This window comes from Bemisia tabaci, chromosome 9, assembly GCF_918797505.1.
Source record: "Bemisia tabaci chromosome 9, PGI_BMITA_v3".
Taxonomy (NCBI): domain Eukaryota; kingdom Metazoa; phylum Arthropoda; class Insecta; order Hemiptera; family Aleyrodidae; genus Bemisia; species Bemisia tabaci.
The window spans coordinates 15,760,622-15,785,138 of NC_092801.1; the positions used below are offsets into that span (position 1 = coordinate 15,760,622).

General features: G+C 39.4%; 2 protein-coding genes across 3 annotated transcripts in view; one reads left to right on the plus strand and one right to left on the minus strand.

The window, feature by feature from the left end:
- Positions 1 to 7,821, plus strand: part of LOC109036995 (uncharacterized) — a 56,795-nt gene extending 48,974 nt beyond the window's left edge. The window contains exon 3 of the mRNA XM_072304589.1: positions 6,068 to 7,821. Coding sequence (XP_072160690.1) covers positions 6,068 to 6,317 — 250 coding nt within the window. The 3' untranslated portion in view covers positions 6,318 to 7,821. The remainder of the gene's footprint in view (positions 1 to 6,067) is intronic.
- Positions 7,822 to 9,904: 2,083 nt separating this feature from the next.
- On the minus strand, positions 9,905 to 24,517 carry LOC109037013 (uncharacterized). 2 transcript variants are annotated; one of them, XM_072304588.1, is made up of 7 exons: positions 24,335 to 24,517; positions 23,584 to 23,717; positions 22,298 to 22,418; positions 19,698 to 19,908; positions 17,316 to 17,717; positions 14,811 to 15,052; positions 9,905 to 11,832 (listed from the first exon to the last, which is right to left on the minus strand). In XM_072304588.1, exons 1-7 carry the CDS (start codon positions 24,335 to 24,337, stop codon positions 11,815 to 11,817), a joined length of 1,131 nt encoding a protein of 376 aa, XP_072160689.1. In that variant the 5' UTR covers positions 24,338 to 24,517; the 3' UTR covers positions 9,905 to 11,814. The 2 variants fall into 2 exon arrangements, with proteins under 2 accessions (XP_072160689.1, XP_018907029.2); XM_019051484.2 differs by having other exon boundaries at positions 23,584 to 23,720; positions 24,335 to 24,516.

Below are 24,517 nucleotides of genomic sequence, written 5' to 3' on the forward strand. Positions count from 1 at the left end.
GAAACGCTGTAATTGAACGCCAGAATCGCGGTTCTCAGAATTTAGCCATGAATATGTGACAGTCCATAGTAAAGGGACCTCCGTCTAAATTGGTTGGTTTGATACTGGAATCTGAAGATTGGCTGTGACATTTTTGGTGTTAGAAGGTTGGCTGGCTACCTTTTGGAGCCCTTAGAACCTTTATTTTTCGATGTGCACTTTACTTGTAAGCTCTGTTCTCATTGGCTCTCTGGAGGAATAATGTCACTTGCGGTTTTTTGCCTGGAGCTACGTCATTTTTTGCGCACCTACCGGTGGCTTTCTCATAAAGTCTCGTTCTTAGGAAAATACGACGAATTTTGCTATTTTAGCTATCTCACTGGAAAAAAAAACCCATTGGATCTAGAGTCCAGACTCTTGAAAACATTGACAAGAAAAAGGACTCTTGATTCAATCAGATTTAAGCTTAAATCAAGAACCAAGCCTCTTAATTTGAGCGGATTTCCTTTTGATTTAAGCTTAAATCTGATTGAATCAAGAGTCCTCTTTCCTGTCAATGTTTTCAAGAGTCTGGACTCTAGATCCAATGTGTTATTTTTTCCAGTGCTCAATGTTTTCTTCTAAAAGAGTTCCGACGAATTTTGAGGGCAACACGATTTCAAAAATCCGACAGTGCTCTCCTCGCTACCACTGCACTGCATTAAGGTGATTCGATGGACGCCACATTTTGTGTCAGAACGGCATGCGATATATCGCATCAATTGGTTCTATTTTTGTAGCTACTCGTCATTTTTCTCAAATTTTGGGATCGCAATTCTGTTGTCAGGAGACTAAAGCACTTACTTACCGATTTTAACAAAGAAATTCAACGTAATGAAAGCGTGGTTTTTTTAGAGAGAAAACATCGCATTCGAGTGCAGTTTCGATATCAGCATCGAATGCTATATTTTCTCTGTGAAAAAACCACGCCTTTATTACGTTGAATTTCTTCGTTAAAATTGGTGAGTGCTTTAGTCTCCTGACAACAGAATTGCGATCAGAATTGCAGAAAAATGCAGAATTGGAGAAAAATGACGAGTAGCTGAAAAAAAGGAACCAATTGATGCGATATATCGCATGCCGTTCTGACACAAAATATGGCGTCCATCGAATCACCTTAAACACCAAGTTTTAAAAATCGAAAAAGGCAACAGCGAAAAGCTGGCGCGGGTAAGAACTCATTATCCTGGAATCGAAACGCGAACGCTGAATGCGTCGTAATAAAAGCAATCGCGTTTTCCTCCTCCTTCGGAACACGGACTCTGCTCGGTTCTTAATATCCATTCCTCTTCTCCTTTTTTTCACTTATTTTAATGCCGCTGATCCTCATTCCCTCGTTTTTTTTTCAATTACCGCGACTCCAGCCCTCCCCCCCATCCCCAAGATCTTCCCGTTTCATCCCTTCGGCCGGGAAGCCGCTTATGGATGACCGCACGGCACGATATCGTGAAATTTCGCTTTATTGATACGAGGCGAAATGAACGTATCCGTGCTGAAAGGAACTATGTGAAAAATGAAATAAAGAAGAGGCTGTGTGCGTGGGATTTTCACGCTTCGTAGTCCCTTTTGATTTTACTAATTTTTACATGGTAGCTACCTTTTAGCATAAATACGTTCAGATGATCGGCGTCGTTTCGAAGCCAGAGATTGAAATATCGTGAGCCTGTTGAAGCTGCGGATACTCCAACGAAGCAACACATTAAAAGTGCCTTTCTCTATTCAAAGAGACTTTCATCGGAGTCTGGATAGCATGATCGATTTTTCAACAGTTGATGGACCAATACACAAAACGAGAATAGACATATACTGACTGATTATTGAAATGAAGGTGATTCGATGGACGCCACATTTTGTGTCAGAACGGCATGCGATATATCGCATCAATTGGTTCCATTTTTTCAGCTACTCGTCATTTTTCTCCAAATTTGAGATCGCAATTCTGTTGTCAGGAGACTACAGCACTCACTTACCAATTTTAACGAAGAAATTCAACGTAATAAAGGCGTGGTTTTTTTTAGAGAGAAAACATCGCATTCGATACTGATATTGAAACTGCACTCGAATGTGATATTTTCTCTCTGAAAAAACCACGCCTTTATTACGTTGAATTTCTTTGTTGAAATTGGTAAATGAGTGCTTCAGTCTCCTGACAGCAGAATTCCGATCTCAAAATTGGAGAAAAATGACGAGTAGCTGAAAAAATGGAACCAATTGATGCGCTATATCGCACGCTGTTCTGACACAAAATATGGCGTCCATCGAATCACAATACTGGGGCAACTGAGGAGGAGGAAACCATGATATGTGCGATTGTGATGGATGACGTCATATCCTAGGTTTTTTGAAGGACGATATTCCCCTTAATATTGGCCGAGGCTCGCTAGAGTCCGGCCGAGAGCGTTTTGTCGGATCTTGATAATTTTGCTGATCTAAAATAATCAAATCACGCGTCTATGCCTAAAGAACCTGACCCATTTCACTATTCGTACATTGTCTTCCTCCAAAAATTCACAGCCGAGAAAAAATTGCGTGAGAGGAAAAAAGTTTTTAAAATCTGCCCTTGACATTGAGTCTTGAGGAGGAATGAAACTGGAAACCTCCGTTGCCAACTTTTAAGAATCGCCACTAATGCGTTTCAGTGAAATTTTGTCTATTTCACACTTTCACAAGATGTACTTCCTTCAAGCCTTCGGACAGAACAAGTTGAACATAAGTACCGATAATATTAAAAAAATAGCTCAATAATTAATATTAATTACATTTTATATAGTGCTGGACGGAGATCAACTTTACCGTGAAACACTGATTGTCCTCTTTTGAAAAACACAAATTCGTCAAGGAGCGGATTTAGGGGAAGGCCACATGGGCCGCGGCCCATGAGGGCAGAATCTGCAACTTTTTTAAATGTAGGTGTAAACAAATCGGATTCAGGAAAAAATTACAAACGAGAAAAGGCGACAAAATCTCTCATTTCCTGAGGGTATAGTAATTTCTAATTTTGTTTTCTTTCGGTGATATAAGAGACAGCGCCTTCAATCAGTCGAGTTCAGAGAGAAACCAAACGCGCAATTTGGCCTGGAATGGCGCGGGGCGCAGAGAGGAATGATGACGAAGACTTGAGATGAAAAGGAGAAGTCCTTGGCGCGGCGATCGGCATGAAACACATATTAGCGCCTGCAAGACTGCATGAATACTCCACGCATTGCGACACACTCAGTGCGGCCAGCAGCGGTCGACGGGAAACGCATAGCGCCTACAAGACTGAATGAATACTTCACGCATTGCGTCAAACATAGTGCGTTCAACAGCGGTTGGCGTGAAACGCATAGCGCCTACAAGACTGTAGAATTACTTCACGCATTGCGCCAAACTCAATACAGTCAACGCGGCGCGGCGGCGGAAGTTAAAATTATTAAACCACGTTTATGTTTAGTCTTTCATAATTGCTTCGTTCATTTCTTATAAATGGAAGGCCTTGTCTACACAGAGATAGGTTTACGGAACCTAACTTTCGCGCTAAGTTCCGTGAGCATTTGCTGGTAGTGTTGATAGGGCTTTTGCAAAAAATGTGTCCAACGCAAGAGTAAACGCGTCTTATGCACCTCTTTCCCTCCCGCACGTTCTTTTGATGGTTTTGATTGATGTTCCAAAACGAATGAGAAGGGGGCGGCAAAATACAGGCGGCCATGGGCGGTAAGTAGGTAAATCCGGCCCTGAATTCGTCTCTCTCAAGCTTCGGTAGACCAATAAACGACATCTGAACTCATTGGTAGACTTGAGGCTCGCCTTCGATTTTGCTGGACAGGCAAAAAACCTATCAAAGAACACGAAACAGTTGCCTATTCGACAATCGCAAACTCATCTCTCTCTCCCTCCCTCTCTCTGTCTGGAGCTTTTATGGACCAATAAACAGCATCTCAACTCATGGGTATAGGTTCGCCTTCAAATTCGGTGGATAGGCAACAAATCTAACGAAGAGCACGAATTGAACGAAGAGTTGCCTGTTCGGAAATCGCAAATTTACCTCTTTCTCGAGCTTTAAAGGAAATACCAATAGACGGCATGTTAAATCATTGTCAGATATCATAGGTACTCTTAAAGTTCGCTCTCAATTTCGCTGGATAGGTAACAAACCTAACGAAGAGGACCAATAGTTGCCTTTTCGAAAATCGCAAATTTATGTCTCTCTCGAGCTTTGATGGACCAATAAATGACATAAGAACTGTAATTGCGGTAGATATCGTCCTCTTCAAGTTCGCCTTTTATTTCATTGGATAGGCAACAAACCTACCGAAGAGCACGAATAGTTGCCTACTCGAAAAACTCATATTTACTTATCTCGCTCATGCTTTAGGATGGACTCCCGACTCCTAAAAGACGTGTAAATAATGTACTTGTTTACAAATGTTCGTTTACACTTTGAACGACACAGGTTGGGAAGGGACACAGCTCGATATTTGATTCAAGTAGACTGTGGTTTTTCATCCAAGCGGGGAACTCAAATTTTTCGTGACCAATGCTACACAAAAACCTTGATAAGTATCTTTATTGGGGGGTGATTTCAGTCATTTTTATATCGCAAATCGTGTTCTGCGTGAACTTTTGAAGACGGAGCAAATAACAGAATGCTTGAATTTGTATCTTGACTTATGGTCCATTTTTGGTATTTGGCTTTGAATTGCCGACAAGAAGGTTTGTTCGAGGCTCCTGCTAGAGGAAAAAGAGGAAAGATTCTTGCGGGAAGATCAAAATAGCTGACATATCACTGTGAGCACATTTTGAAAGTCTGAAATTGACTCCTAACTTCACAATCTACGTGAAAAATTTGCCATTTTTAAGCTCCCTTTTCCAAAACGTAATGTAGGCAATTCAGTTACAAACTTTTGCTGAAGCGAAGAAAGTAGGATTCTCAAGAGGAAAGGTCTGAAAAATGTGACTTTTCTTCTTCTTTTTTAATCAGATATCGAGAAGCTAAAGAGTGAACTTCAGACTTTCCCGATACAATCAGCGCGATGATCTCCTTGGGCTATTCCCCTTACAAAATAAATCTTCTTTTTACTCTACACTGGCCGGGAAAAAAAAACACATTGGATCTGGAGTCCAGACTCTTAAAAACATCGACAAGAAAAAGTACTCTTGATTCAATCAGAATCTAGCTTAAATCAAGAACCAAGCCTCTTAATTTAAGCGGATTTCCTTTTGATTTAAGCTTAAATTTGATCAAATCAAGAGTCCTTCTTCTTGTCAATGTTTTCAAGAGTCTGGACTACAGATCCAATGTGTTTTTTTTTCCAGTATAGTAAAAGTTTCTTAAAGGTTGCAAGGGACCCTAGTGTGAATTTCAGAACTGTTACTTACATCCTGTAATCTTGTTATCATGTTACTTCCAGTATTTAAGCCATATTTCCCGAGCGAAGGAACGTAACTCATTCCAAGGTTGCAAGATCGACTCGAACGATTCAATTTTTCACAAGAATGTAACGGCGTGATTTTTGACTAATTTTTACACAAGATCAGAAGAAAAATCGGTGAAAATTTCAGTTAGAGATAGCAACGATTTTCCTCACGGAAAAAAATGACATTGCTGATTTAACAATTTTGTAGTTGGGAAGTGTCAAACATGTTTCAATGCAGATTTTGCAGTAAACACATGCTAATTTAACCACCACGTGGCTAAATTAGCTTCTCACTGTTGAAAATGTATATTTGAAACACGTCGGATATATTTTTCAACAATTTAAGTGCTTGTTAAATCAGCAATCCATTTTTCCCGTGCTGCTGGCAATGCAATTTGCGAGGGGAAATTTAGCAACATTGTAATGCAGTTACGTTCTTCCGTGAGGGAAACGACGATTTTTAGTGTTTTTCCCTTTCACTTAAACAATCAAATTGAGCCATCAAACTGAGGCTCTGATTGGTGGAAAAAGACCTGAATTGAGGATGCGACCAATGAGAGGCCCAATTTGATGGCTTAATTTGATCGTGTAACTGGACCTTATAAATTACGTGAAAATCTCATCCTAACCGAAGATCGACGTCCCTGTTGCAGGAGTCTGGCCCTGAAGAGCGGTTTCTTCGACTCGATGCTGACGTCATACTCCCTCCACGGGGGCCAGGGCCCCGGCCTCCAGGGTATTGGTCATCTCGCCTGCAATCAGACGAGCCTCCACCCGCTCTGCAGCCTGTGTCGACCCCCCGCCCACAGCCCCGCCCTCGCTCCGCCCACCGTCGCCGCCAACCACGCTTTCGACGCCGACTTGTCCGACGCGGAGAACGACGAGCTCAAGGTCCAGTCGTAAGGTGTGCCCTCCGACCACATTCGTCCCGTAACAACGAGATAATGTTACGGCAACATTGCTCGAGGTGGCTGCGGGCTGATTATTGAGGTTCATAGAAAAAGCTGTAGACAAGAAAGAAGAAGGGGAAAATGGAGCGATCCTATTGGTAGAAAAGAGTGGTTGCGAACGATTACCCGCGTGGGATCCTATGCTGCCGTGGTAAGGTAAACAGCTTATGAATATTAGAGAGTTGCCAAGTTTCTTCCGATAAAGTGTTTATTTTTAGGGAGAGGTATGAATACCTATTTTCTCTTGAAATTTTCAGATAATTTATATCTGATTGTTGTTAATATTCTCTGAAAAATGGGAGCAAAAACATTCACAGATTTTCCTGAAAATTCGTAATGAATCAATGGAAATTTGGCAAAATCTGAAGACTCATACCTCTTTAGCGCGGCAGTATGTTTAGTCCATCATTTTCCCTATTATTATTTATCTATAACTACCACTCGTTTCAACAGAGGACAAGGCGGTCAAATTGTGCGATGAAATGTGGATATTTTCCGTGGGTTTAAATGGGGGTGGGATGTGCAAATTTTTCAGCACTATCTGGCAGCAATGCGAGGCATCGCTCTGTTTTCCTTAAATTGCCTTTTTAGTCCATCGCTTTGTACCAAAGGCGAGGCGTGAATGATCGGGTATCGTCCCCATTTGAAACTATGGTAAAGAATCGATTAAGGGGTTCGTTGCGAACACCCTCTTTATCGATCCTTTTCCATAGGTTTAGATGGCGGATAGATCGGTAAATCGCAAAGCACACTACGCCATTCCTCCGTACAGGCAGAGGAAAACTAAATCGGTTCTAATGCTCGAGCCACTGTTAATTGGACGTATTTCTGTCAAACGGAACTATGTGCTTTATGACGTGAGCCCTGTTTTGCATGTATTCTAATGGGTCTCGGGGCTCATGTCTTAATGCACATAGTTCCGTTTGATAGGAATACGTCCAATTATTGATGATTGCGTGAAAAACGGAGGATTTCTGTAGTATCGATTCACCCATTCATACCGACTCAGAAGAAAAAAATACAGCAAATTAACCTGATGAATTTTGTGGCTGAATATGAATTTAAATCAATTTTTTTTTTATATTGTAGAGAGTCAATATTAGAAAGACACTTCAGCCATGAAGAGCGCATTTAAATGTTTAATCTAATCGCGACGTGCAACGTACATAAACTAGTCAACAATTTTTATGAATTGTCCAACTAGTCTACTCTAGTCTAGTCTACTACTAGTCATATTCACAGCAATTTAGACTTGATGCTTATTTACCAGTGTATATAACGTTTGTTTTTTAATTAATTTATTTTATATTTAATTTTTTAGAAGACTTATTTATTTATAACCGTTGAAGAGAAATCGAGTTAAGCACCGGCAATAAGGCCAAAACGGCACACTCTTCTATAACGAAGTGGATGAACATCAAAGTATTTCAATGTGACAAAAAGAAAAAGAAATGAAAAGACCCTAAACGACCCCCCCCCCCCCCCCCCCGTACTCCCTCAAGAACTACAGACGCCCACAAACATCGTGGATTCCTGTGGCGAAAATTCTAGAGCCACTTATCTCCGATTGCGACGTACCGCCATTAGTTTTGACAAGAAAACCGGTACCTAAAAAATGCTAAAAAGGACGAATCTGAGAGATTTTCGAGTCGCTTGTGTTACTTTCTTTCCTAAAAAAAAAAGAAAAAATTAATAAATAAAATAATAAAGTATGCACGGACAATTTGAAATGGTGTAATAGGAACCCAAGAAACATTTGGCAACAAATGTAATGAAATCAAGTTGTAATTCGTTTTACCGTGAAATTGAAACGTTAGGTATTGAATTTTTCAATTAATATGCCGATTCAAACCGATCAAACGACGGACAGGCTGTTTGAAATTTAAATAAAAATTCCATCTTATTTATATTGTATTGCAATAAGCGCTGAGAAAAGCCCTTTCAATTAGGAGATAGGCAATCTGCTCAACACTCCAATGCGGCAGCAATTATTTTACCATGCTATCGAAATATTTGTATTGCAACCTGTATTATTTATTTTATGTGCTCATCTACCGGAGGGCGCATGGATTCAATCGACATGAATCGATCGAAAAACAAGAACGTGAACCAATCGACACCGATTCGATCGACAGTTAACTTAACAGAACCCATGCCGAATCGATCGAAAAATGAAAACGTGAATAGATCGACGTGAATCAATCGACATCCATTCCATCGACAAAATTCGATCGATTCGCGGGTTTGTCGATCAAAGTACGGTTTCGTCGATCGAGTCATCGAGACATAAATTCGATCGAAAGGATTCGATAAATTCACGGGTTTGTCGATTGAAGTACGGATTCGTCGATCGAGTCAAGGGGTTTGTCGATCGATACAGGGGTTTTTTAAATTATTACTGTTGATCGAATCGGTGTCGATTGGTTCACGTTCCTGTTTTTTGATCGATCATGTCGATCGAATCCATACCCTCCCATCTACAGAGTGGTTCATATCTAAAGATGTGCCTAATCAGGCCTCGCTGCAATACATTTCAGAGATAATAATAAATCCATTTAGACCTCCACCATCAATCTCTCCTACCTCGCTTAAAATTTTCTTCTTTCATTTTCATTGTCACCTGAGAAACTTAATTTATAGAATTTTTGTAAATAACAATTAAAATAAATTTTAAGTGGTTACCTATGATAAGTTGTTATTATTATCTGTAGACTAGAGTTAGGTACAAGAACCCTTGCGGTGCGAGAAAGATGAGGTATAGAGGTATTTGAACATAAGGAGTTTATAATTCTGAAACTTCAGGTGCAAAGGGAGATGAAAAAATCCACACATGGACCGTCTGGATGAAATTCCAAGTTTAAGAGGCCGAAAAATAGGGATTTTGAGAAGAAAACTGTTGATGTTGAAGTTCATCAGCCCTGTTTTCAATTTTAAAGATGAATAACATCAAACGCTCATGTTGTCGTCAATAGTGCAAATTATGACTTGAAATTTTGACTAAATGTTTGCTTAACGTTGATAACTAAATGTTGTTTACCAAGTTTAAAAGAATGCACAGCAAGTGCTGTTGAGTTGGAAAAAGATATAGCTTGGATTACCATGGACTACTGTAAAATTGGACCTCACAGAGAGCCGATCGTAAGAAAATCAGGGCTAAGAGGTGCTCTTGCAAGGTGAACATTTTTGAGAAAATGTTGCAAAATTTGATCATCAAAGACCGTTGATTGTTCAATGAAGCACCTTGCAAACTAACATTTTTGTATTTCTGTGTAAGTTAATCACCAAATTATCAGATTTTTGAAAAGAAAGGCTTGCAAAAATGCAGAGCAATTGATTTTTGATTCCTATTTCCTCGCAACCGGCAAATAGATTTATGTTTTGCACCCTGTCCAATGGTGTGCAAGACAGTGGGAAAAAACTCAGGAAGAAATACAGAACAGCGAAATGATAGATTTATGTTTTGCACCCTGTCCAATGGTGTGCAAGACAGTGGGAAAAAACTCAGGAAGAAATACAGAACAGCGAAATGATAAACAATAATTCAGTGAGCAAAATACTTGTTTATTTCAAAAAAGTCGTACAAAAGTTTGGTACCTATAAATAGAATTTCAAAATGAGTGGTCATCACAAAATGATAGGAAAATGTTCAGTTACCTAGATCATGTCATTTAAAAACTAAAAGCAGCTGCCTAAACTCGGAGAAGTTAATGCTAGGATACGTATTTTTGACACGACTGACATACTGCTCAATCATAATTCCGCGTCTTGCTTGCGTAGCGTCGGAGCCGTCCCAGTACTAATTTAAAACAAAAGGTCCTTAAGGGGAATAGTAAAAAGAAGGGACTAAAATGTTTTCGACGACAAGACAAAGAAACGAGAGAAACTAACAAGTTAAAAGCTAAAACTGCCCTTGGCCAACACACAAGGTCACCCAGACTTAACTTAGCTAACCTAATTCTACTAAAATTTTAGAGACGGAGGGAGAAAGGGGATAGTAACTAGCCACTCTCGAAATGAGGGAATGTAACTTCATTTTGTAGCGGCAAAATTTACAATTCAAATTTTTACTCAAAAAATATAGTGCAGTTTTTATTACCAATTCCACTGATTATTCTCTTGACTTCTAGCTAAAATCGAAGAAATTTAAGATGAAATTTCGCAGTTAATTTCCGGTAAAAAAGTGAATTGTTTCATAAATTTTTGCAACTTCATAGTGGAGTTACCTTCTTCCATCTAGAAAATGACAAGACACGTAATAAAAAAGGAACGGCAGAAGCAATATAACTATTCTTACCCGGATAGGCATAACGAATAGGTAGTGTTTGGTACACCCAATCCTATCCTGTTGTTTATGACTTTGGAAATAAATATTACAGCCAAATTAAAATTTGATGAACGTTTGCCCAGGTACCTCCCTTCAAATGACTCAAATATTTATTTCTTATGAATCACTTAGAATAATTGTGTTGAACTGAGATATTTTTTTTTAAATTCATTTATTACATATAATTTTTACTATATAACTGAGATCAGGCCGAGCTTGAAGTTAAAAACAAGACTTTAAACCTTCTATACTTGCTCCTAGATGGTACAAAGTACAACAGAACGCGTAATAGAATCTTCCTCTGAAGAAAAATATTTCCGTTTTAAGCAATTTTGAAAAAAAATTTCTACGCAGATTAGCAAGGAGGAGATACTAGTGAATGTTCCGACACATTAAGTAGAATAAATGTACTCTCTTATACTTTTAAAAGGTTACGAAAATATTCAGTTCAACCGATTTTCATCATAAACGCGGAAAAAGCATACTTTTTTGAACTTTCTTAAAGCGTCAATTGCAGCACTGACTTTGATGTTTTGCTAGAAGTTACTTTCTACCTTGCATAATATAGAATTCATTTAAGGAGAATCATTTGACAAGGTGTAACTCTTCGTTTAAGGCTGGAGAAAATGAGAAAATATTAAGAGGGGTCATGAGCTGGAGACAAGGCAGGGAAAAAGGTGCTTCGATTATTTAACTTAACAGGATGCTACACTTAAAAAGAGGTCTCGTTCACACCCGGTAACTTGAAGGACATAAAAAGAAGCTAAAAAAGTTGTGGCAAAGCCAGGCTTTCACACAAGTCTCGAATGATATAACAAAGACTCGAATACGTTTCTTCTCTTTGCTCAGATGACTTAAAAGATGGAAAAAAATGTATTACTAGAAATATTGATGCTGAGCTACTTTACACAGAAGAAAAATAACTAATCACCTATGAGAAATACATGACGCTGATGCGAAGTGGTATACTCTGACTGAATCTTCCTGAGTTGTTCCTGACTGACACTACGCCTGCTGATCATACCTGCTTGCCTTCCTGAAGGCAACCTGCTATCCTGTTCTTAGATGTCTCTTCTCTCTCTCCAACCATCTAAGCCTGACTGCCTAATTTCTGCCTATGCCCTCATCACTGAAGAGAGAGTACCTGCAGTAACATAAGTCAATAAAAATATTAATATACAGGTTGCTTCTCCTGCAATATGTACACTTTCAACATCTAAGCTCCAGAAAACTAACACTATTGTCCATTTGCAGCTTTCCGTAAAGCAGAAACAAAATACGAAAGCTCCATGTGTTCAATTTCATTAACTATCCGTAAAACCTAAGAGGTGAGCAGCGTAATTTGCAACCATCTAGAATGTTTCTCTCAATATTGAGAACTCGTCCCTTCAACATGCCAAAATCGGAAATAAACTAGGTTCTTGTTAGCAGAGAGTCTTCTACTAAATAAACAGTCAGCTGTACGTCACAGACAATTCTAAAGATTGAAGTAAAATAATTTGAGAAAATTAACAAAACAACAGGAAATACTTCACACAGACCTAAGTTTCAACGAACTATGAAATTTACCACAGTATGGAAAAAGACAACAATCTCAATCGAATCCTGTAAAGAAACCTTCCAAAAAATTGCCACATTTAGGAAAAAACAATCTAAATAAAGATAATAAATATCATAAAAAATATTCAACACATGAGGCCTGTTATTCACTTTGTTGAGATTTCATCTAAATTTTAGGATTTCCTGTCCGTATTCTTGACACTCTTATTTTATCAAAATATTCACGGAATTCTGAGAAATATTACTACATGGAAGAAAGTTTTTCAAAGATAATTGATATAGAGAAGAGATTGCGAATTGCATGTGCAGAAAACTTAGAACTTGCGCACCGAATGCGCTGCCTTTCAGTAAAAAACCCTGCAATCAAAATCTCTAAGGCTCAAAATCTTTCTACTTCATTCCTTATTTTTTCTCATGTACATAAGTTATCTCACAGACTTGAAAATCAAAAGGAATTTAAAGATACTCATGGCAACACGAATTCTAGCCATTCGTTGTGAGTTTGAGTATAATACCTTGATTTCTGAACTTACATCTCATCAGTCTCTTAACTCGTAATTATTGGCCACTAATTGAAAGGCAATCAACAATGTATCACAAGCTGTAATCTGGAATACTTTTTTTTTTTCTTTTCTTTTTAGCCCAAAGGAATGAAAGAGGATGAATTTGTCTCATCTCTCGGGCCAACAAGCTCCCATCTATAAGAAACTGAATGTTGCAACATTTCTACTAAATAGGCCTGTACAAGTGCCAAAACATTCACTTTTCAGCCCTACTTTTCTCAAATCGATGAAAGATACGTTTTTTTGAAGGAGGTCATAAAAAGCACTATTCCAGAAATTGACGTAATTTAGCGGAAGCCGAATCTATTCGGATATTGTGCAGCAATTTCTTCAGATGCAAGTGCCATTCTATTCAAAAACTGAAAACAAATTTTTACTTGGAAACTCCAATTGATTGAACCTCCTTGATTTCATTACTGATGTTCTTTGTCCTCTAAAGAGTGACCTGTGTTACAAATAGGAGCCCAAATCTTCTTGGTTGACGGTGGGCCACAAGTAGGGGAACCTAACCTCTGAATTCCACTTTAAGGAGGGAAAATTGAATATTCAACTCAAACGCATAATTTGCTGTTTGAAACCTCCGACCCGTTATAGAAAGCAAATAAAGATGACTTAACAATGTGTCAGTTGCACTGGTTACAGAATCGTGCCTTGATGCTTCATTATTGTGGATCAGCAAAAAATAACAACATTTGCCCCAACAGCAACTTTCTACATTCATATTAACCGAGATGCAGCGCTTTGAAAAACTCGATTTATGACGTCATCCATCGCAGTAGTACATATCATGTTACGCACAACCTTGGTTGATGGCGTCCTAAATCAAGTTTTTTAATGCGTGGTATCTCCGTTAATATTGAACACAAGTTGCTGTTTGGACAGATCTTGCTATTTTTTTCTTCTCTACAATATTTAAGTATCGAGGCACAATTCTGTGACCAGCGCAACTACCCCTTTTTTCCCTGACTACTTCAAACTCCCTGACATTTCCCGATATTCCCTGATTGTGGCAACCTTGTTTCCGGTTTATACTGATGGCAGACACTCCGATAGGGACTTATGACTCTCCTTTGATCCGTGACCACAAAACCTAGTCGCCGCTCTTGAAGCAACTTCCAGCCGTACTTAGATAGACTGAGCAACAAAATTCGGACCCAGGCTACCTAGAGTACCTTCATAGACAGAGTATGGCCATTTCTGTGCCGGTTTCTCATTGGTCACGAGAAATTAGGCTGGCACGATGTTCCTACGGCCGTGAATAAACAATCAAGATGGCTGTTATCAGCAAGCAAGTGTGAGGTTATGCACATCTTACATCCTACTGTGATGAAGGCGAAATGGCAATTTAACTGTGTTTCTATGTGTCATTCGTAGATATGCTAGTTTAAATTGCTACTGCTGTATAATTGAAAGTTTAGTGAAATTTTAGCTTCTTATCAATATGACGGTGAGTCCCCATCTTGTTTGTTTATTTACTGCTGTAAGAGCATCATGAAGTTTAAAAACTCGTTGACCAATCAAAAAGCGGCACAGCTTTCCTGAAGTAAAGAGCAAGGTAGATTAACACAGGTATGGACATGTTGAAAATCCGGCCTGTGATTGGCTCTCTAGTGGCCCCTTAACGACCACCATTTTTATGCTTTCATTATTGTGATTGGCTGGTGATTTATTGGTTATGTTTCTCCAATTTGGTAATAATTCGTTATTTAAGTTTTGGAGATAATTTAATTGTTCCCGAGGATCTTATTACCTACCATTGTTAATGCATGATAGTGTTTTGATGTTTAAATGGAGCAATTATTCAATAAAGTTGAGAATAGCGCGGTCAAACTGGCCCTTTAACCTACGTCACGAAGTCATGTGACACGTACTGAGGCTCATGGGAAATTTCCAACTTGTCCATACCTGTGTTAATCTACCTTGAGTAAAAAGATACGAATGGCCATACTCTATCTATAAAGGTACTCTAAGGCTACCGACAGAATAAATGCCAACTCACCTGAGATATCAATAAAGAGGTCATTGTTGCGAAGGAGAGCGGAGGATTAGTATCGGCTGCCGCCGAAACCGCCTCCACCGCCGTAGCCACCGCCTCCACCGCCGTAGCCACGCCGCCGCCACCGTAGCCTCCGCCGCCACTTCCGTAACCTCCGCCGCTGCCGCCTCCGTAGCCGCCGCCACCACCGCCGTAGCCGCCGCCTCCGCTACCGCCGCCGAAGCCGCCACCGCCGCCTCCACCACCTATTCAAAAAATAATACTCGCTTAAATTAATGATGATCCATTAAAAAAACGAAACAAAAAATGGGTTCATTGAAGGCATCAAGTCAACTGTTGATTACCCGATGGGTACTGTTGAGAGTTTGATGATCGTTCTTGAAGACTAGCTGACTTCTCGCTAATTGCCTGATGACTGTCATGGCAGGTCATCGGCCAATGAAATCGCCCAGCACCTTTCAAAGGTGCTGGGCAAGGCCGCTGAGTGTTGAGATAACCTCAATGTCTCGAGTATCACGCATTCCCACCATTACTTTCTCCTGAAGTAAACTAAAACAAAACCGATAAATCTGAAAAGAACTTGATGACAACAGATTTGAGCCGCCATGACAGTCACATGACGAAAGTTGGTCATCAGGCAATTCATGAAAAATCAGCAACCTTTTTTCTCTGATGCCTCTAAAGAACGCATCTAAAACAAAAGAAAACGGTGAACCAAGGCTAAAAACAGACCAACAGAATGCCTGGGACTTTTCGCGGTGGTTTCAACCGCCTCATCAACCTGGAAAAAATTAGAGAAATATAAAAATCAGAGAACTCCACAGAACCCCATTCATGTAACAAGAGAGGATATCCCTTGATTATGGTACGCATTCTAATTGTTTATAGCTTTGGTTTCCCATTTTCATGTGTTCAGTTTCATTAAATTATTTGGGCTGTTTTTTGTATCGTTCTTACTGATTAAAAAAAGTAACATCCGCCATACTGCTATGCTAGGGAAGAAGACCGTACATGCATTCGGAAGTTGCCTTTCCCTGGATAAAACATGTATTTTGAGGAAAATTATGCATATTTTTCTTTGAAAATTGAATATATATGAGATAAAACTAACACAACAATAGGAGTGTCTGAAAAATTTGCAGAAAAATATTTGCAACGTTCTCAGTAATCATCTTTTATAGAGGAGAAATATGGCAGCTTCTGAAGGCTCATACAGTGTTCTTCCATAGTAAGGCAGAATACCTGTTGGAAGCAAAACTCAAAATTGTTCCTTATACAAGTCCAGGGTGTCTAAGAAAATTTCATTACAGATTTTCCTGATATTTTAGATGAAATTTAGTTTCATTTTTTCAACAGGCAAAGCCTTATAAAAGAAGTTACAAAAAATCTCCAGTCAACAAGGAATGCTGCACAATATGCAACACAACACGATGAATTTCCTAATTTTTTGTACGAATAAACTGATTCTCTTTTGATTCTACAAACCAACAGATTCAATAAATTGAATCAACTGTTTTTCTTTTGCACATGCTAAACTGCATGTAGTTGAAAAATACTTGATGCTCTCTGTATTTCCTGATCCATTACCAATTATCTGGATGACATCAAACTTTCTAGCATTTTCTGGTTCTTTTTCGAATAAATTAGTAACAGGGTGTCTACTTAAACAGGCTGGCCAAAAATCAGTACTTTTACAGTGCTTTTTCAGTACAATCCCAGGAAATTCAGTACTTCCTCAACAGAAAAATTCAGAACTTTTTCAGGACCTCTATTCAACAAAATTCGATAAAATTCACAAATCTCGCTCAAATTGCGACAAAAATGACGAAGCACTGGAAAAAAAAAAAAACACGTTGGATCTTAAGTCCAGAATCTTGAAAACATTGACAAGAAAAAATACTCTTGATTCGATCAGATTTTTGCTTATATCAAAAGGAAATCCGCTCAAATTAAGAGGCTTGGTTCTTGATTTAAGCAAAAATCCGATTGAATCAAGAGTATTTTTTCTTGTCAACGTTTTCAAGAGTCTGGACTCTAGATCTAATGTGTTTTTTTTCCAGTGAGAAATGAAAAAAATTCCGGACCTTCTTGCAAATTTCCGCACTTTTTTAGTACTTCTGGACCACCCTTAAAACATCAGTACTTTTCTCTGACTTTCCAGAAACTCCAGACTTGTAGACACCCTGAATAAATAAATAAAGCATGGATGGAAGAGATCGTCACTCCCAGGCAAAGTATCACAAGCGCCATGCGACGTTTAAAAATTTCCGCCGCCATTTTATTTTTTTACAGAGAAATTGTTGGTTGAATCTGTTCGGAAATTCCACTAAATTTTATCGGCAGCACAAAGAAAATTCAGTGAAATTTTCGGACAGCTTCGTTGAACAATTTCTCTGTAAAAAAATAAAATGGCGGCGAAAATTTTTAAACGTCGCATGGCGCTTGTGATACTTTGCCTGGAAGGTGACGAAATAAAGCATGGATAGAAGAGATGCGAGAGGTACTGACGTGCATAAGGCGCGGATCTGGCCGGAGCGCCACCGCCACCCCTCATGGGGCCTCCGCCGTAGCTCTGCTGGTAGCCGCCGCCGAAGTTATCGCCTCCCCAGGGCCCGCCGCCGCCTCCGCCGCCGCCCTGGTTGTAGCTCTGGTTCTCCCACGGGCCGGAGCTTCCGCCTCCCCAGGAGTTGCCGCCTCCGTAGCCGCCGCCGCCGCCTCCGTAGCCACCGCTGCCGCCGCCGTAGTCGCCTCGGCCGCCTCCGCCGCCGCCCCACGAGTCACCGCCGTCGCGGCCCCCGAAACCGCCGCCGCCTCCGCCACCGCCGCGGCTTCCCAGCTTCTGCATCTCGATCCGGCTCAGAGCTTTCTTTACGTCGATCCGCAGGCCTTTCATGTTGTGCGAGCCTTTCACTGAAAAAAAACGGGAAATCGTATATCCAGCAAGGCTGAAATTATTTAAGTGGGTACAAGGCTCCCACAGACTTTATATAATGAAATTCCCTGACAATGGAGATGTTGCATGTGTGAGGAATTTGTGATTTGACCGTTGATTCTTATGCAAAAGTTTGCGAGAAAGTGCGATGGTGCCACTGGTTTTCTCTGAAATCAACTCCCAAGCTCGAAAAAAGCTCTCAAGTTGAGGCCAAAATGGAGGGGATATCCCACGCTATCCTGAGAGTCCACCTCTACATCAAGACAAACTCTCCATGCAAAGATAGGGAGCAAATACACTGACGGGGCTGCCATTTTATTTGGGAACTCTAAGACTAAAAACACGGCATCCCTGCTAATGTATCCGCTCCCTATCTTTGGCATGGAGAATTCGTCTTGATGGAGAGGTGGACTCTCAGAGTAGCGTGGGATATCCTTCCCATTTTGGCCTCAACTTAAGAGCTTTTTTTTGAGCTTGGGAGTTGATTTCAGAGAAAATCAGTGGCACCATCGCGTTTCTCGTGAACTTTTACATAAAAATCAACAGTCAAATCGCAAATTCCTCACACATGCAACATTTCCATTGAAGATATGAAAGTTGGTTAAGAAGACACAATTGAGGCACTGGATGTGAAAAGGGCACTCCTCTATTATAGTGTTTCAGAATCTCTGTTGCTAATTAATCCCTTGGAGAAGAATTTAATGGGTGATTTTGCCAGAATTCTTTCCATAGACATTTGCAGAATCATAAGGAATATTCAGTGAAATTTTTAGTGAAATTGATGCATTTACTTTCCTTACACTGAATAAAATATTAGAGAAGACTCTGAAACACTGCAACCGAGAAGTGCCCTTTTTGCATCTAGTGCCTCAACTGAAAATAGTTTTCAGGCAAAACGTTGGTGTAGTGGTTGTAGCGCTACCTCTGTGATCGGGAGGTCCTGGGTTCGATTCCCGGCCAGGCGATCCGAGTTCAATGGTCTCTAACAATGGTTGCCTAAGACTGGTTGTAGGGACAGAGGGGGGATGGGACTAAAGCGCAGGATTAGCTCTTGTGGGCTATTACAAGTAGTAAAAAAAAAATTGTTGTTTGAAACTTCAAACCCGCTCCAGAAAGCAAATAATGGTGACTTAACAAACTTTCCATGACATTTTCGTCATTTTCCTTGACTGTGGCAACCCTGTTCAAGTGGATCCAAGGCTGCCACAGAATTTAGAAAATGAAATTCCCTGACATATTCCCGATTTCTCTGTCACATTTTGGTAAAGTTCCCTGACGATCGAAGATATGCTAGATGCCCTAAAAGACACAATTTGAAATTATTTTCAGGCAAAATGTGTTGTTTGAAACGTTAAACCCATTTTAGAAAGGAGATAAAATTGCCTTGACCCTTTTCCATGACATTTTTATCATTTCCCTGAAATTTCCAGGTTTTCCCTGACTTTTTAGATCCCTGACATTTCTCAGTTTTTCCTGACTGTGGCAACCCTGGGGTAAAGAGAAATCTAGGTCTTTCTCACTGCTCTCCTCTTGATTAGTTTCGCCTCGGATCTCTTGGTTTTCATTCTTTCTTAGGTTTTACCATAGTCTCTAGAATTCTTAGATTTCTCCCTCCTCCGATTATTCCTAATTTTCACAGAAACAATTCACTGATTACAACTAAGGATTTCCTGTTTTGCACCCAACACTAAGTAATTTCTTCTTCCAAAATGAAGTCCAATTGAGAAGCGTTCATTCCCTTCTCAATGGTAAAGTAGATTAAGCTGATAATGCTTTCAGGACCAAATATTACTTCTTCTACTGTCTACAATTATTGATGTTTCCTACTTTTAAGAAATGTTTCTTGTGTTCGCTACTTGGCTTTCAGCATTATGCACATTGCAGCATGAAAACACATGCGCACAAAATGTGAAGCCTCGCCAGTTCAGGTAATCTTGATGAATTGGGTTGATACTCACAACAAATTTTGTCCACAGGGTCGTAGTCGTCAAATTCAACAAAAGCAAAGCCTCGCTTCTTTTTCGTTTCTCTTTCCACAACGATAGAAACTGACAAAACATTGCCAAACTGACTGAAGTAGTTGCGCAGGTCTTCTTCCTCAATTTCGTCTTTTATTCCACCAACAAACAATTTTTTCACAGTGGCACCAGCTTCAGGTTTGCCAATTTCCTGCCGTGGAAAAAGGCAAAAGAATTATGAACACAGAAAACTTTCTATGAGAGAAAGGAGTAATACCAAAACAGAGGAACAAAACTTACTGACCAAATCGCGAAAAGAGGGAACCGTCAAGAAAAAAAGTGGAGGAACCCTGTCAAATTCATCCAAGTTTTCGTTTAAACGTCGCTTTAGCGTGGAAAAGTCAAATCGAGGAACTGATTATGGTTAAAAATGGAAAAAGGCTTTTAATCTTTTAAGCCCCAAAATGATAGCTTCCCATTGAAAAGAAAAAACATTCTTGCAGCAGTGTATAGCTATAGAACCAGCATCTTTTGGGTGCCTTAAAATAATTTTCTATGATACAGTAAATACAGTTCTTCTTTTAAAACTTGCCTGAAAAATTAATATTAATGAGTCAGGTTGGCCAAAAAGGGTTGGTAATAATGATTTTTGGCATAAAAAAATGGTCAACAGGTAAAAAATGATTCCTTTTGGAAACAATGCTTGCTCTCTTGTTTTTGGAACCCTTAGAGCTACATTAGAAGAAAGTCACTGGTCCGTCAGAGAATTTGGCGAAACGCCAGATCTGCCATGCTAAGGAAAAGCGCCATATGAGCCTTCAGGCGTTGCCAAATTTCTTTGACAAATCGCTAATTTTCGAGAAAATATGTGAATATTTTTCTTTCAATCTCTCCGTTAATTTTGATCGCAATTTGATCTAAAAAGTCTGAAAATTTCAAGGAAAAATATCAACAATTTTCTTCAAAAATAAACATTTAATCGGGGTACATTTAGCAACTCTCAGATGTTCATACGGCAACTCTCGGATGTTCATACGGCTTTCTTCCTTAGCACGGCAGAGATAGCGCCAGCACTAGGCTATATTCTATCATAGTTTTGAATCTATTGTTGGTAAATATTTTGTCCTGCGCCCAGAAAATTGTGCCAAAAAACAGATTCTACACTTCAGATTCATCCAAAGTGTTCTGTATTTGCTTTGGATGAGGGAACATACATTTGAATGATTTGATCCTTCCTCTACACTCTACATGTTGTAAACTAACTTGGAGGAAACAAATTCCCTGACTTTTCCAGGTTTTTCCTGACCAAAATTCCCTGGCTTTTCACAACACAAATTCACATGTGAAGAACTGAAAGTGAACAATTTTACAGCCATATTTTCACTGCAAATTACAGAAACATGTTGACCTTTTTCCTTCAGGTGTTTATCATTCAGGTAGCTAAAATTGCGATTCCTTTTTGAAAATTATTTCTCTGTTCACTATTCAGAGGGTAACTCAAACCATTGGGCCCTGTACCTTAGCCGTAAGGCTCAGTTTAATGGAGCTGATGTTTTTAGATTTCAATTTTCAAGATGTCACAAATTTCTTGTCTTCTTCATAGAATTTCAAACCTGTTGACATGACACCCTGGTGGTAATAATCTGATTATTTCCCTACCTTGTGGTCTATTTGACATTTTGCAATTGGCAACTACAATTTCTAGCTCATATGTAAAAACACTTGACACAATTCTAGGGAAGGTATATACATTGCTTTTGAACCGAGCCAGAATTTGTAGTTCCAAATGGACCACTTGACAAGGTACGAAGTTAAGTATTCTGATACATGGTCCTAAACCAAAATTTCACATTGAACATGATTCGCACGATGAAGATCACTGACATTAACCCTTTCCGGTCCAATGTCGGATATATTCGCCGTGAAAAATAACGCGTTTAGGTCCGATGTCGGATATAGTCGCCCAAAAGTGAACTTCTGTGCAGGCCCGATATCGGGTATATTCGACTGCTCCAGCAAGTGGCGGCCTGGAGCCTTTGGAAACCACTGTCTTTGTTGACAACATCGCTGCTACCTTAACTCACTTAACGACGTGGAAAACTACCGGAAAGGGTTAACTCCTAACCAAGATATTTCATATTTCTTGACACTGTAATTCTAACCTCCCGTTCATGAAAACGCAATGGTCTAAGTACGTTAGTCAAAACGCCCACTGAACGTTGCCGTTAAAGTCGCTGCAGATAAAAATATAACAAACTCAATCTTGGCGCTTCATCTTGCTTGTTGCACTTTGTTCACATTATAAACAACTAAGGGTGGAGAAAGAATACCGTTGAAGGAACCTGCCAAAACTGTTGTAGTGCGTGATTTGGCTCATGAATTTCCCATCACCGATGTAAAATAAAAACATTAATATCATAGTTGGGTGTGGAATTCAGTCATTTTCAATGCAAGAATCATTTTTTACATGGAATTTTGGCTAAGAATCATGTAGATACATGATTCTGATATCAGAATGCTTCAATTTGTACCTTGTCTAGAGATCTATTTGAAGGTGTGGTCAATTTCAAAGCTAACTGGGTACAACATCGAGAACTTACCGTTCTGGGGACAGCTCTTTTCGGTTCTACGATTCGACCATCGATTTTGTGAGGGCGGGCATTCTGAGCGTCATCCACCATATGGGCAGAGGAGTAGGTTACAAAACCAAACCCTCGTGACCTGCAACAAAAGAAGACATTAATATGATGCATCTTGACTGGGTATTCCAAGACTAAGCTGAAATACTGAATTTATAGTCTGAGGAATCAAAAATCTCCCTTTTGCATTTTCTTGTTTTGTTGACTAGGGCCTTTTTTAATAGTAAAGCCATGTATCGCCAAACTTCTTTATTGAAGACAGACACACATTGATGGTGAAACTGAGAAATGTAAATTTCGGTGATACTTAGTTATCAACATAGAAAACTTTTCAACATCGTTTCTTAAAAATTCAGTGATTTCTTCATCTCTTTATAGGGAATATTCTGGAAAAATTTCTAGCCATGAAGTTGGTTTGATCTGCTTTAAAAAATTAAATAGAAGCGGAGATTTTAAAACACTGCAACTGCGATATGCATTTTTACAAGTTCACCGCCGATAGTGCCAACATCTCTTCTTTTCAGCTACTGAAGAGGAAAGTTGTTGTATGTTGAGAAAAAAATCAAGTACTGTTTAAGTATGTCACTACTCATCAGTGCTGCCATCTAACTGCATGAATTAACCTGTTGAGTGGTGGTGATTCAAAGCTAATCAGAGATCAACACTGTTTCCATAGAGGGATGGCGATTTTTACAATGAAAGGATTTCGAGAAATCAATTTGAATCTCCGAAAAAATTCTATTCAATTTTGTGGGAAAAATCGATGTTTTTCGAAATCGATTTAAAAACACTTAAAAATCCAAGCTTGGTGCCCAAAACATAACCACTGCTAAAACTGAACTAGAAATGAAACTCAGGTTATACAGATCCTGGGTCTTTCACATCAAAGACAGAAATTTTGATATTTTTTCAATGGGTAGGTAATTCGGTTTCAGCTCAAAAAATCAATTCCGAAATTAATCAACTTCAAAAAATCGATTCAATTTAATTGATTCTTTGAGATCGATTAAAAACCATCCCTATTCCCAATACTTGCACTGAACTGAACTGAACTTATCTCACCGTAAGATGAATCTCTTCACTGAGCAGTTTGTGAAGGTTGAGCTCAGATACTCTTGTTTGGAACAAAGGCAATCATGATTTTGAATAGTAAATATAAAGATTCGATCTTTTCTGGTGAAACATCCCTGAGAAAAAGCTCTTATGTAGACCAGATACTCAATTGTAATTCAAAAAGAAAAGCATACCTTTTGGTTTTCGGGTCTTTCATGACGACGACATCGACGATTTCTCCCCATTGTTCATAGAATTCTTTCAGCGTTTGGTCTTCAGTCTTAAAATCAAGTCCACCAATGAAAAGTTTACGGAGATGCTCTGGTTCCTTCTGGAAATAGAATTTGATTTAAATACTGGTGGAGATACCGCTTTGAGTCATGAGATTGAAAGCAAATGGATTGAAAAAAATTAAGCCTGAAGCGATCTTGGAGGCTGGCAAATACTATCAATCACCAAACTGCTTTCTGAAACTAACCAATAAGGGCTGGTATCACAACTAGAATGGCAACCGCCAGTTGCAACGCCGCATTTGCTACCGCAAATCAGTAATCGGAACTGGGCGGAAAATACTGCGCAGCGATCCAAAGATGTAAAACCTGACTTCCCAGTCAACAAAAATGGCAAAAAATAATTAGCTGAGTCAACTATGTTTCTGAATGGCAACTTAAAGGGTACCAATGGTGGATTTGTGGATCTATCACAGTGCGCCCCATTCGCACTCATGGAATATCACCTGTAAACATTCAGCACAAAGGTTGAGGAAGGTGCAGAATGGCTTAATTGAGCTCCTCATGTGGTTGAAGCACAGACTTGGACTAAGAGAAGATGATTTTAACTAAGCTAAAGATGGATACATGCAGAATTTCTCGGAGATGGACAAAGCCGGTGGCGAGGTCGTTGGCCTAAATTGAATTTTCAACTTGAGAAAAACAAAAGAATTACCATGATTGAAGCGTTGAAAGTTTATCTCGGTTATAACTGACGTCTACAGCTCTGTCAAACGATGAATATGTTCGGTTTGGTGCGGTGATAGACGGAGAATGTCGAAATTAAAATGTGTTGCACAAAATTGAAGAAATGCCGGAAACCACGGAAACAATCAAATCAACAATGGCGGATGGATGT

Bases quoted from the DNA above. Each gene is read 5' to 3' on its own strand.
- LOC109037013 (XM_019051484.2), bottom strand. The intron at 22,419-23,583 runs GTATGCTTTTCT...CTTTTGTTGCAG, and splicing joins AAAGACCCGAAAACCAAAAG to GTCACGAGGGTTTGGTTTTG. The intron at 17,718-19,697 runs GTGAGTATCAAC...GTTTTTTTTCAG, and splicing joins CCCTGTGGACAAAATTTGTT to TGAAAGGCTCGCACAACATG.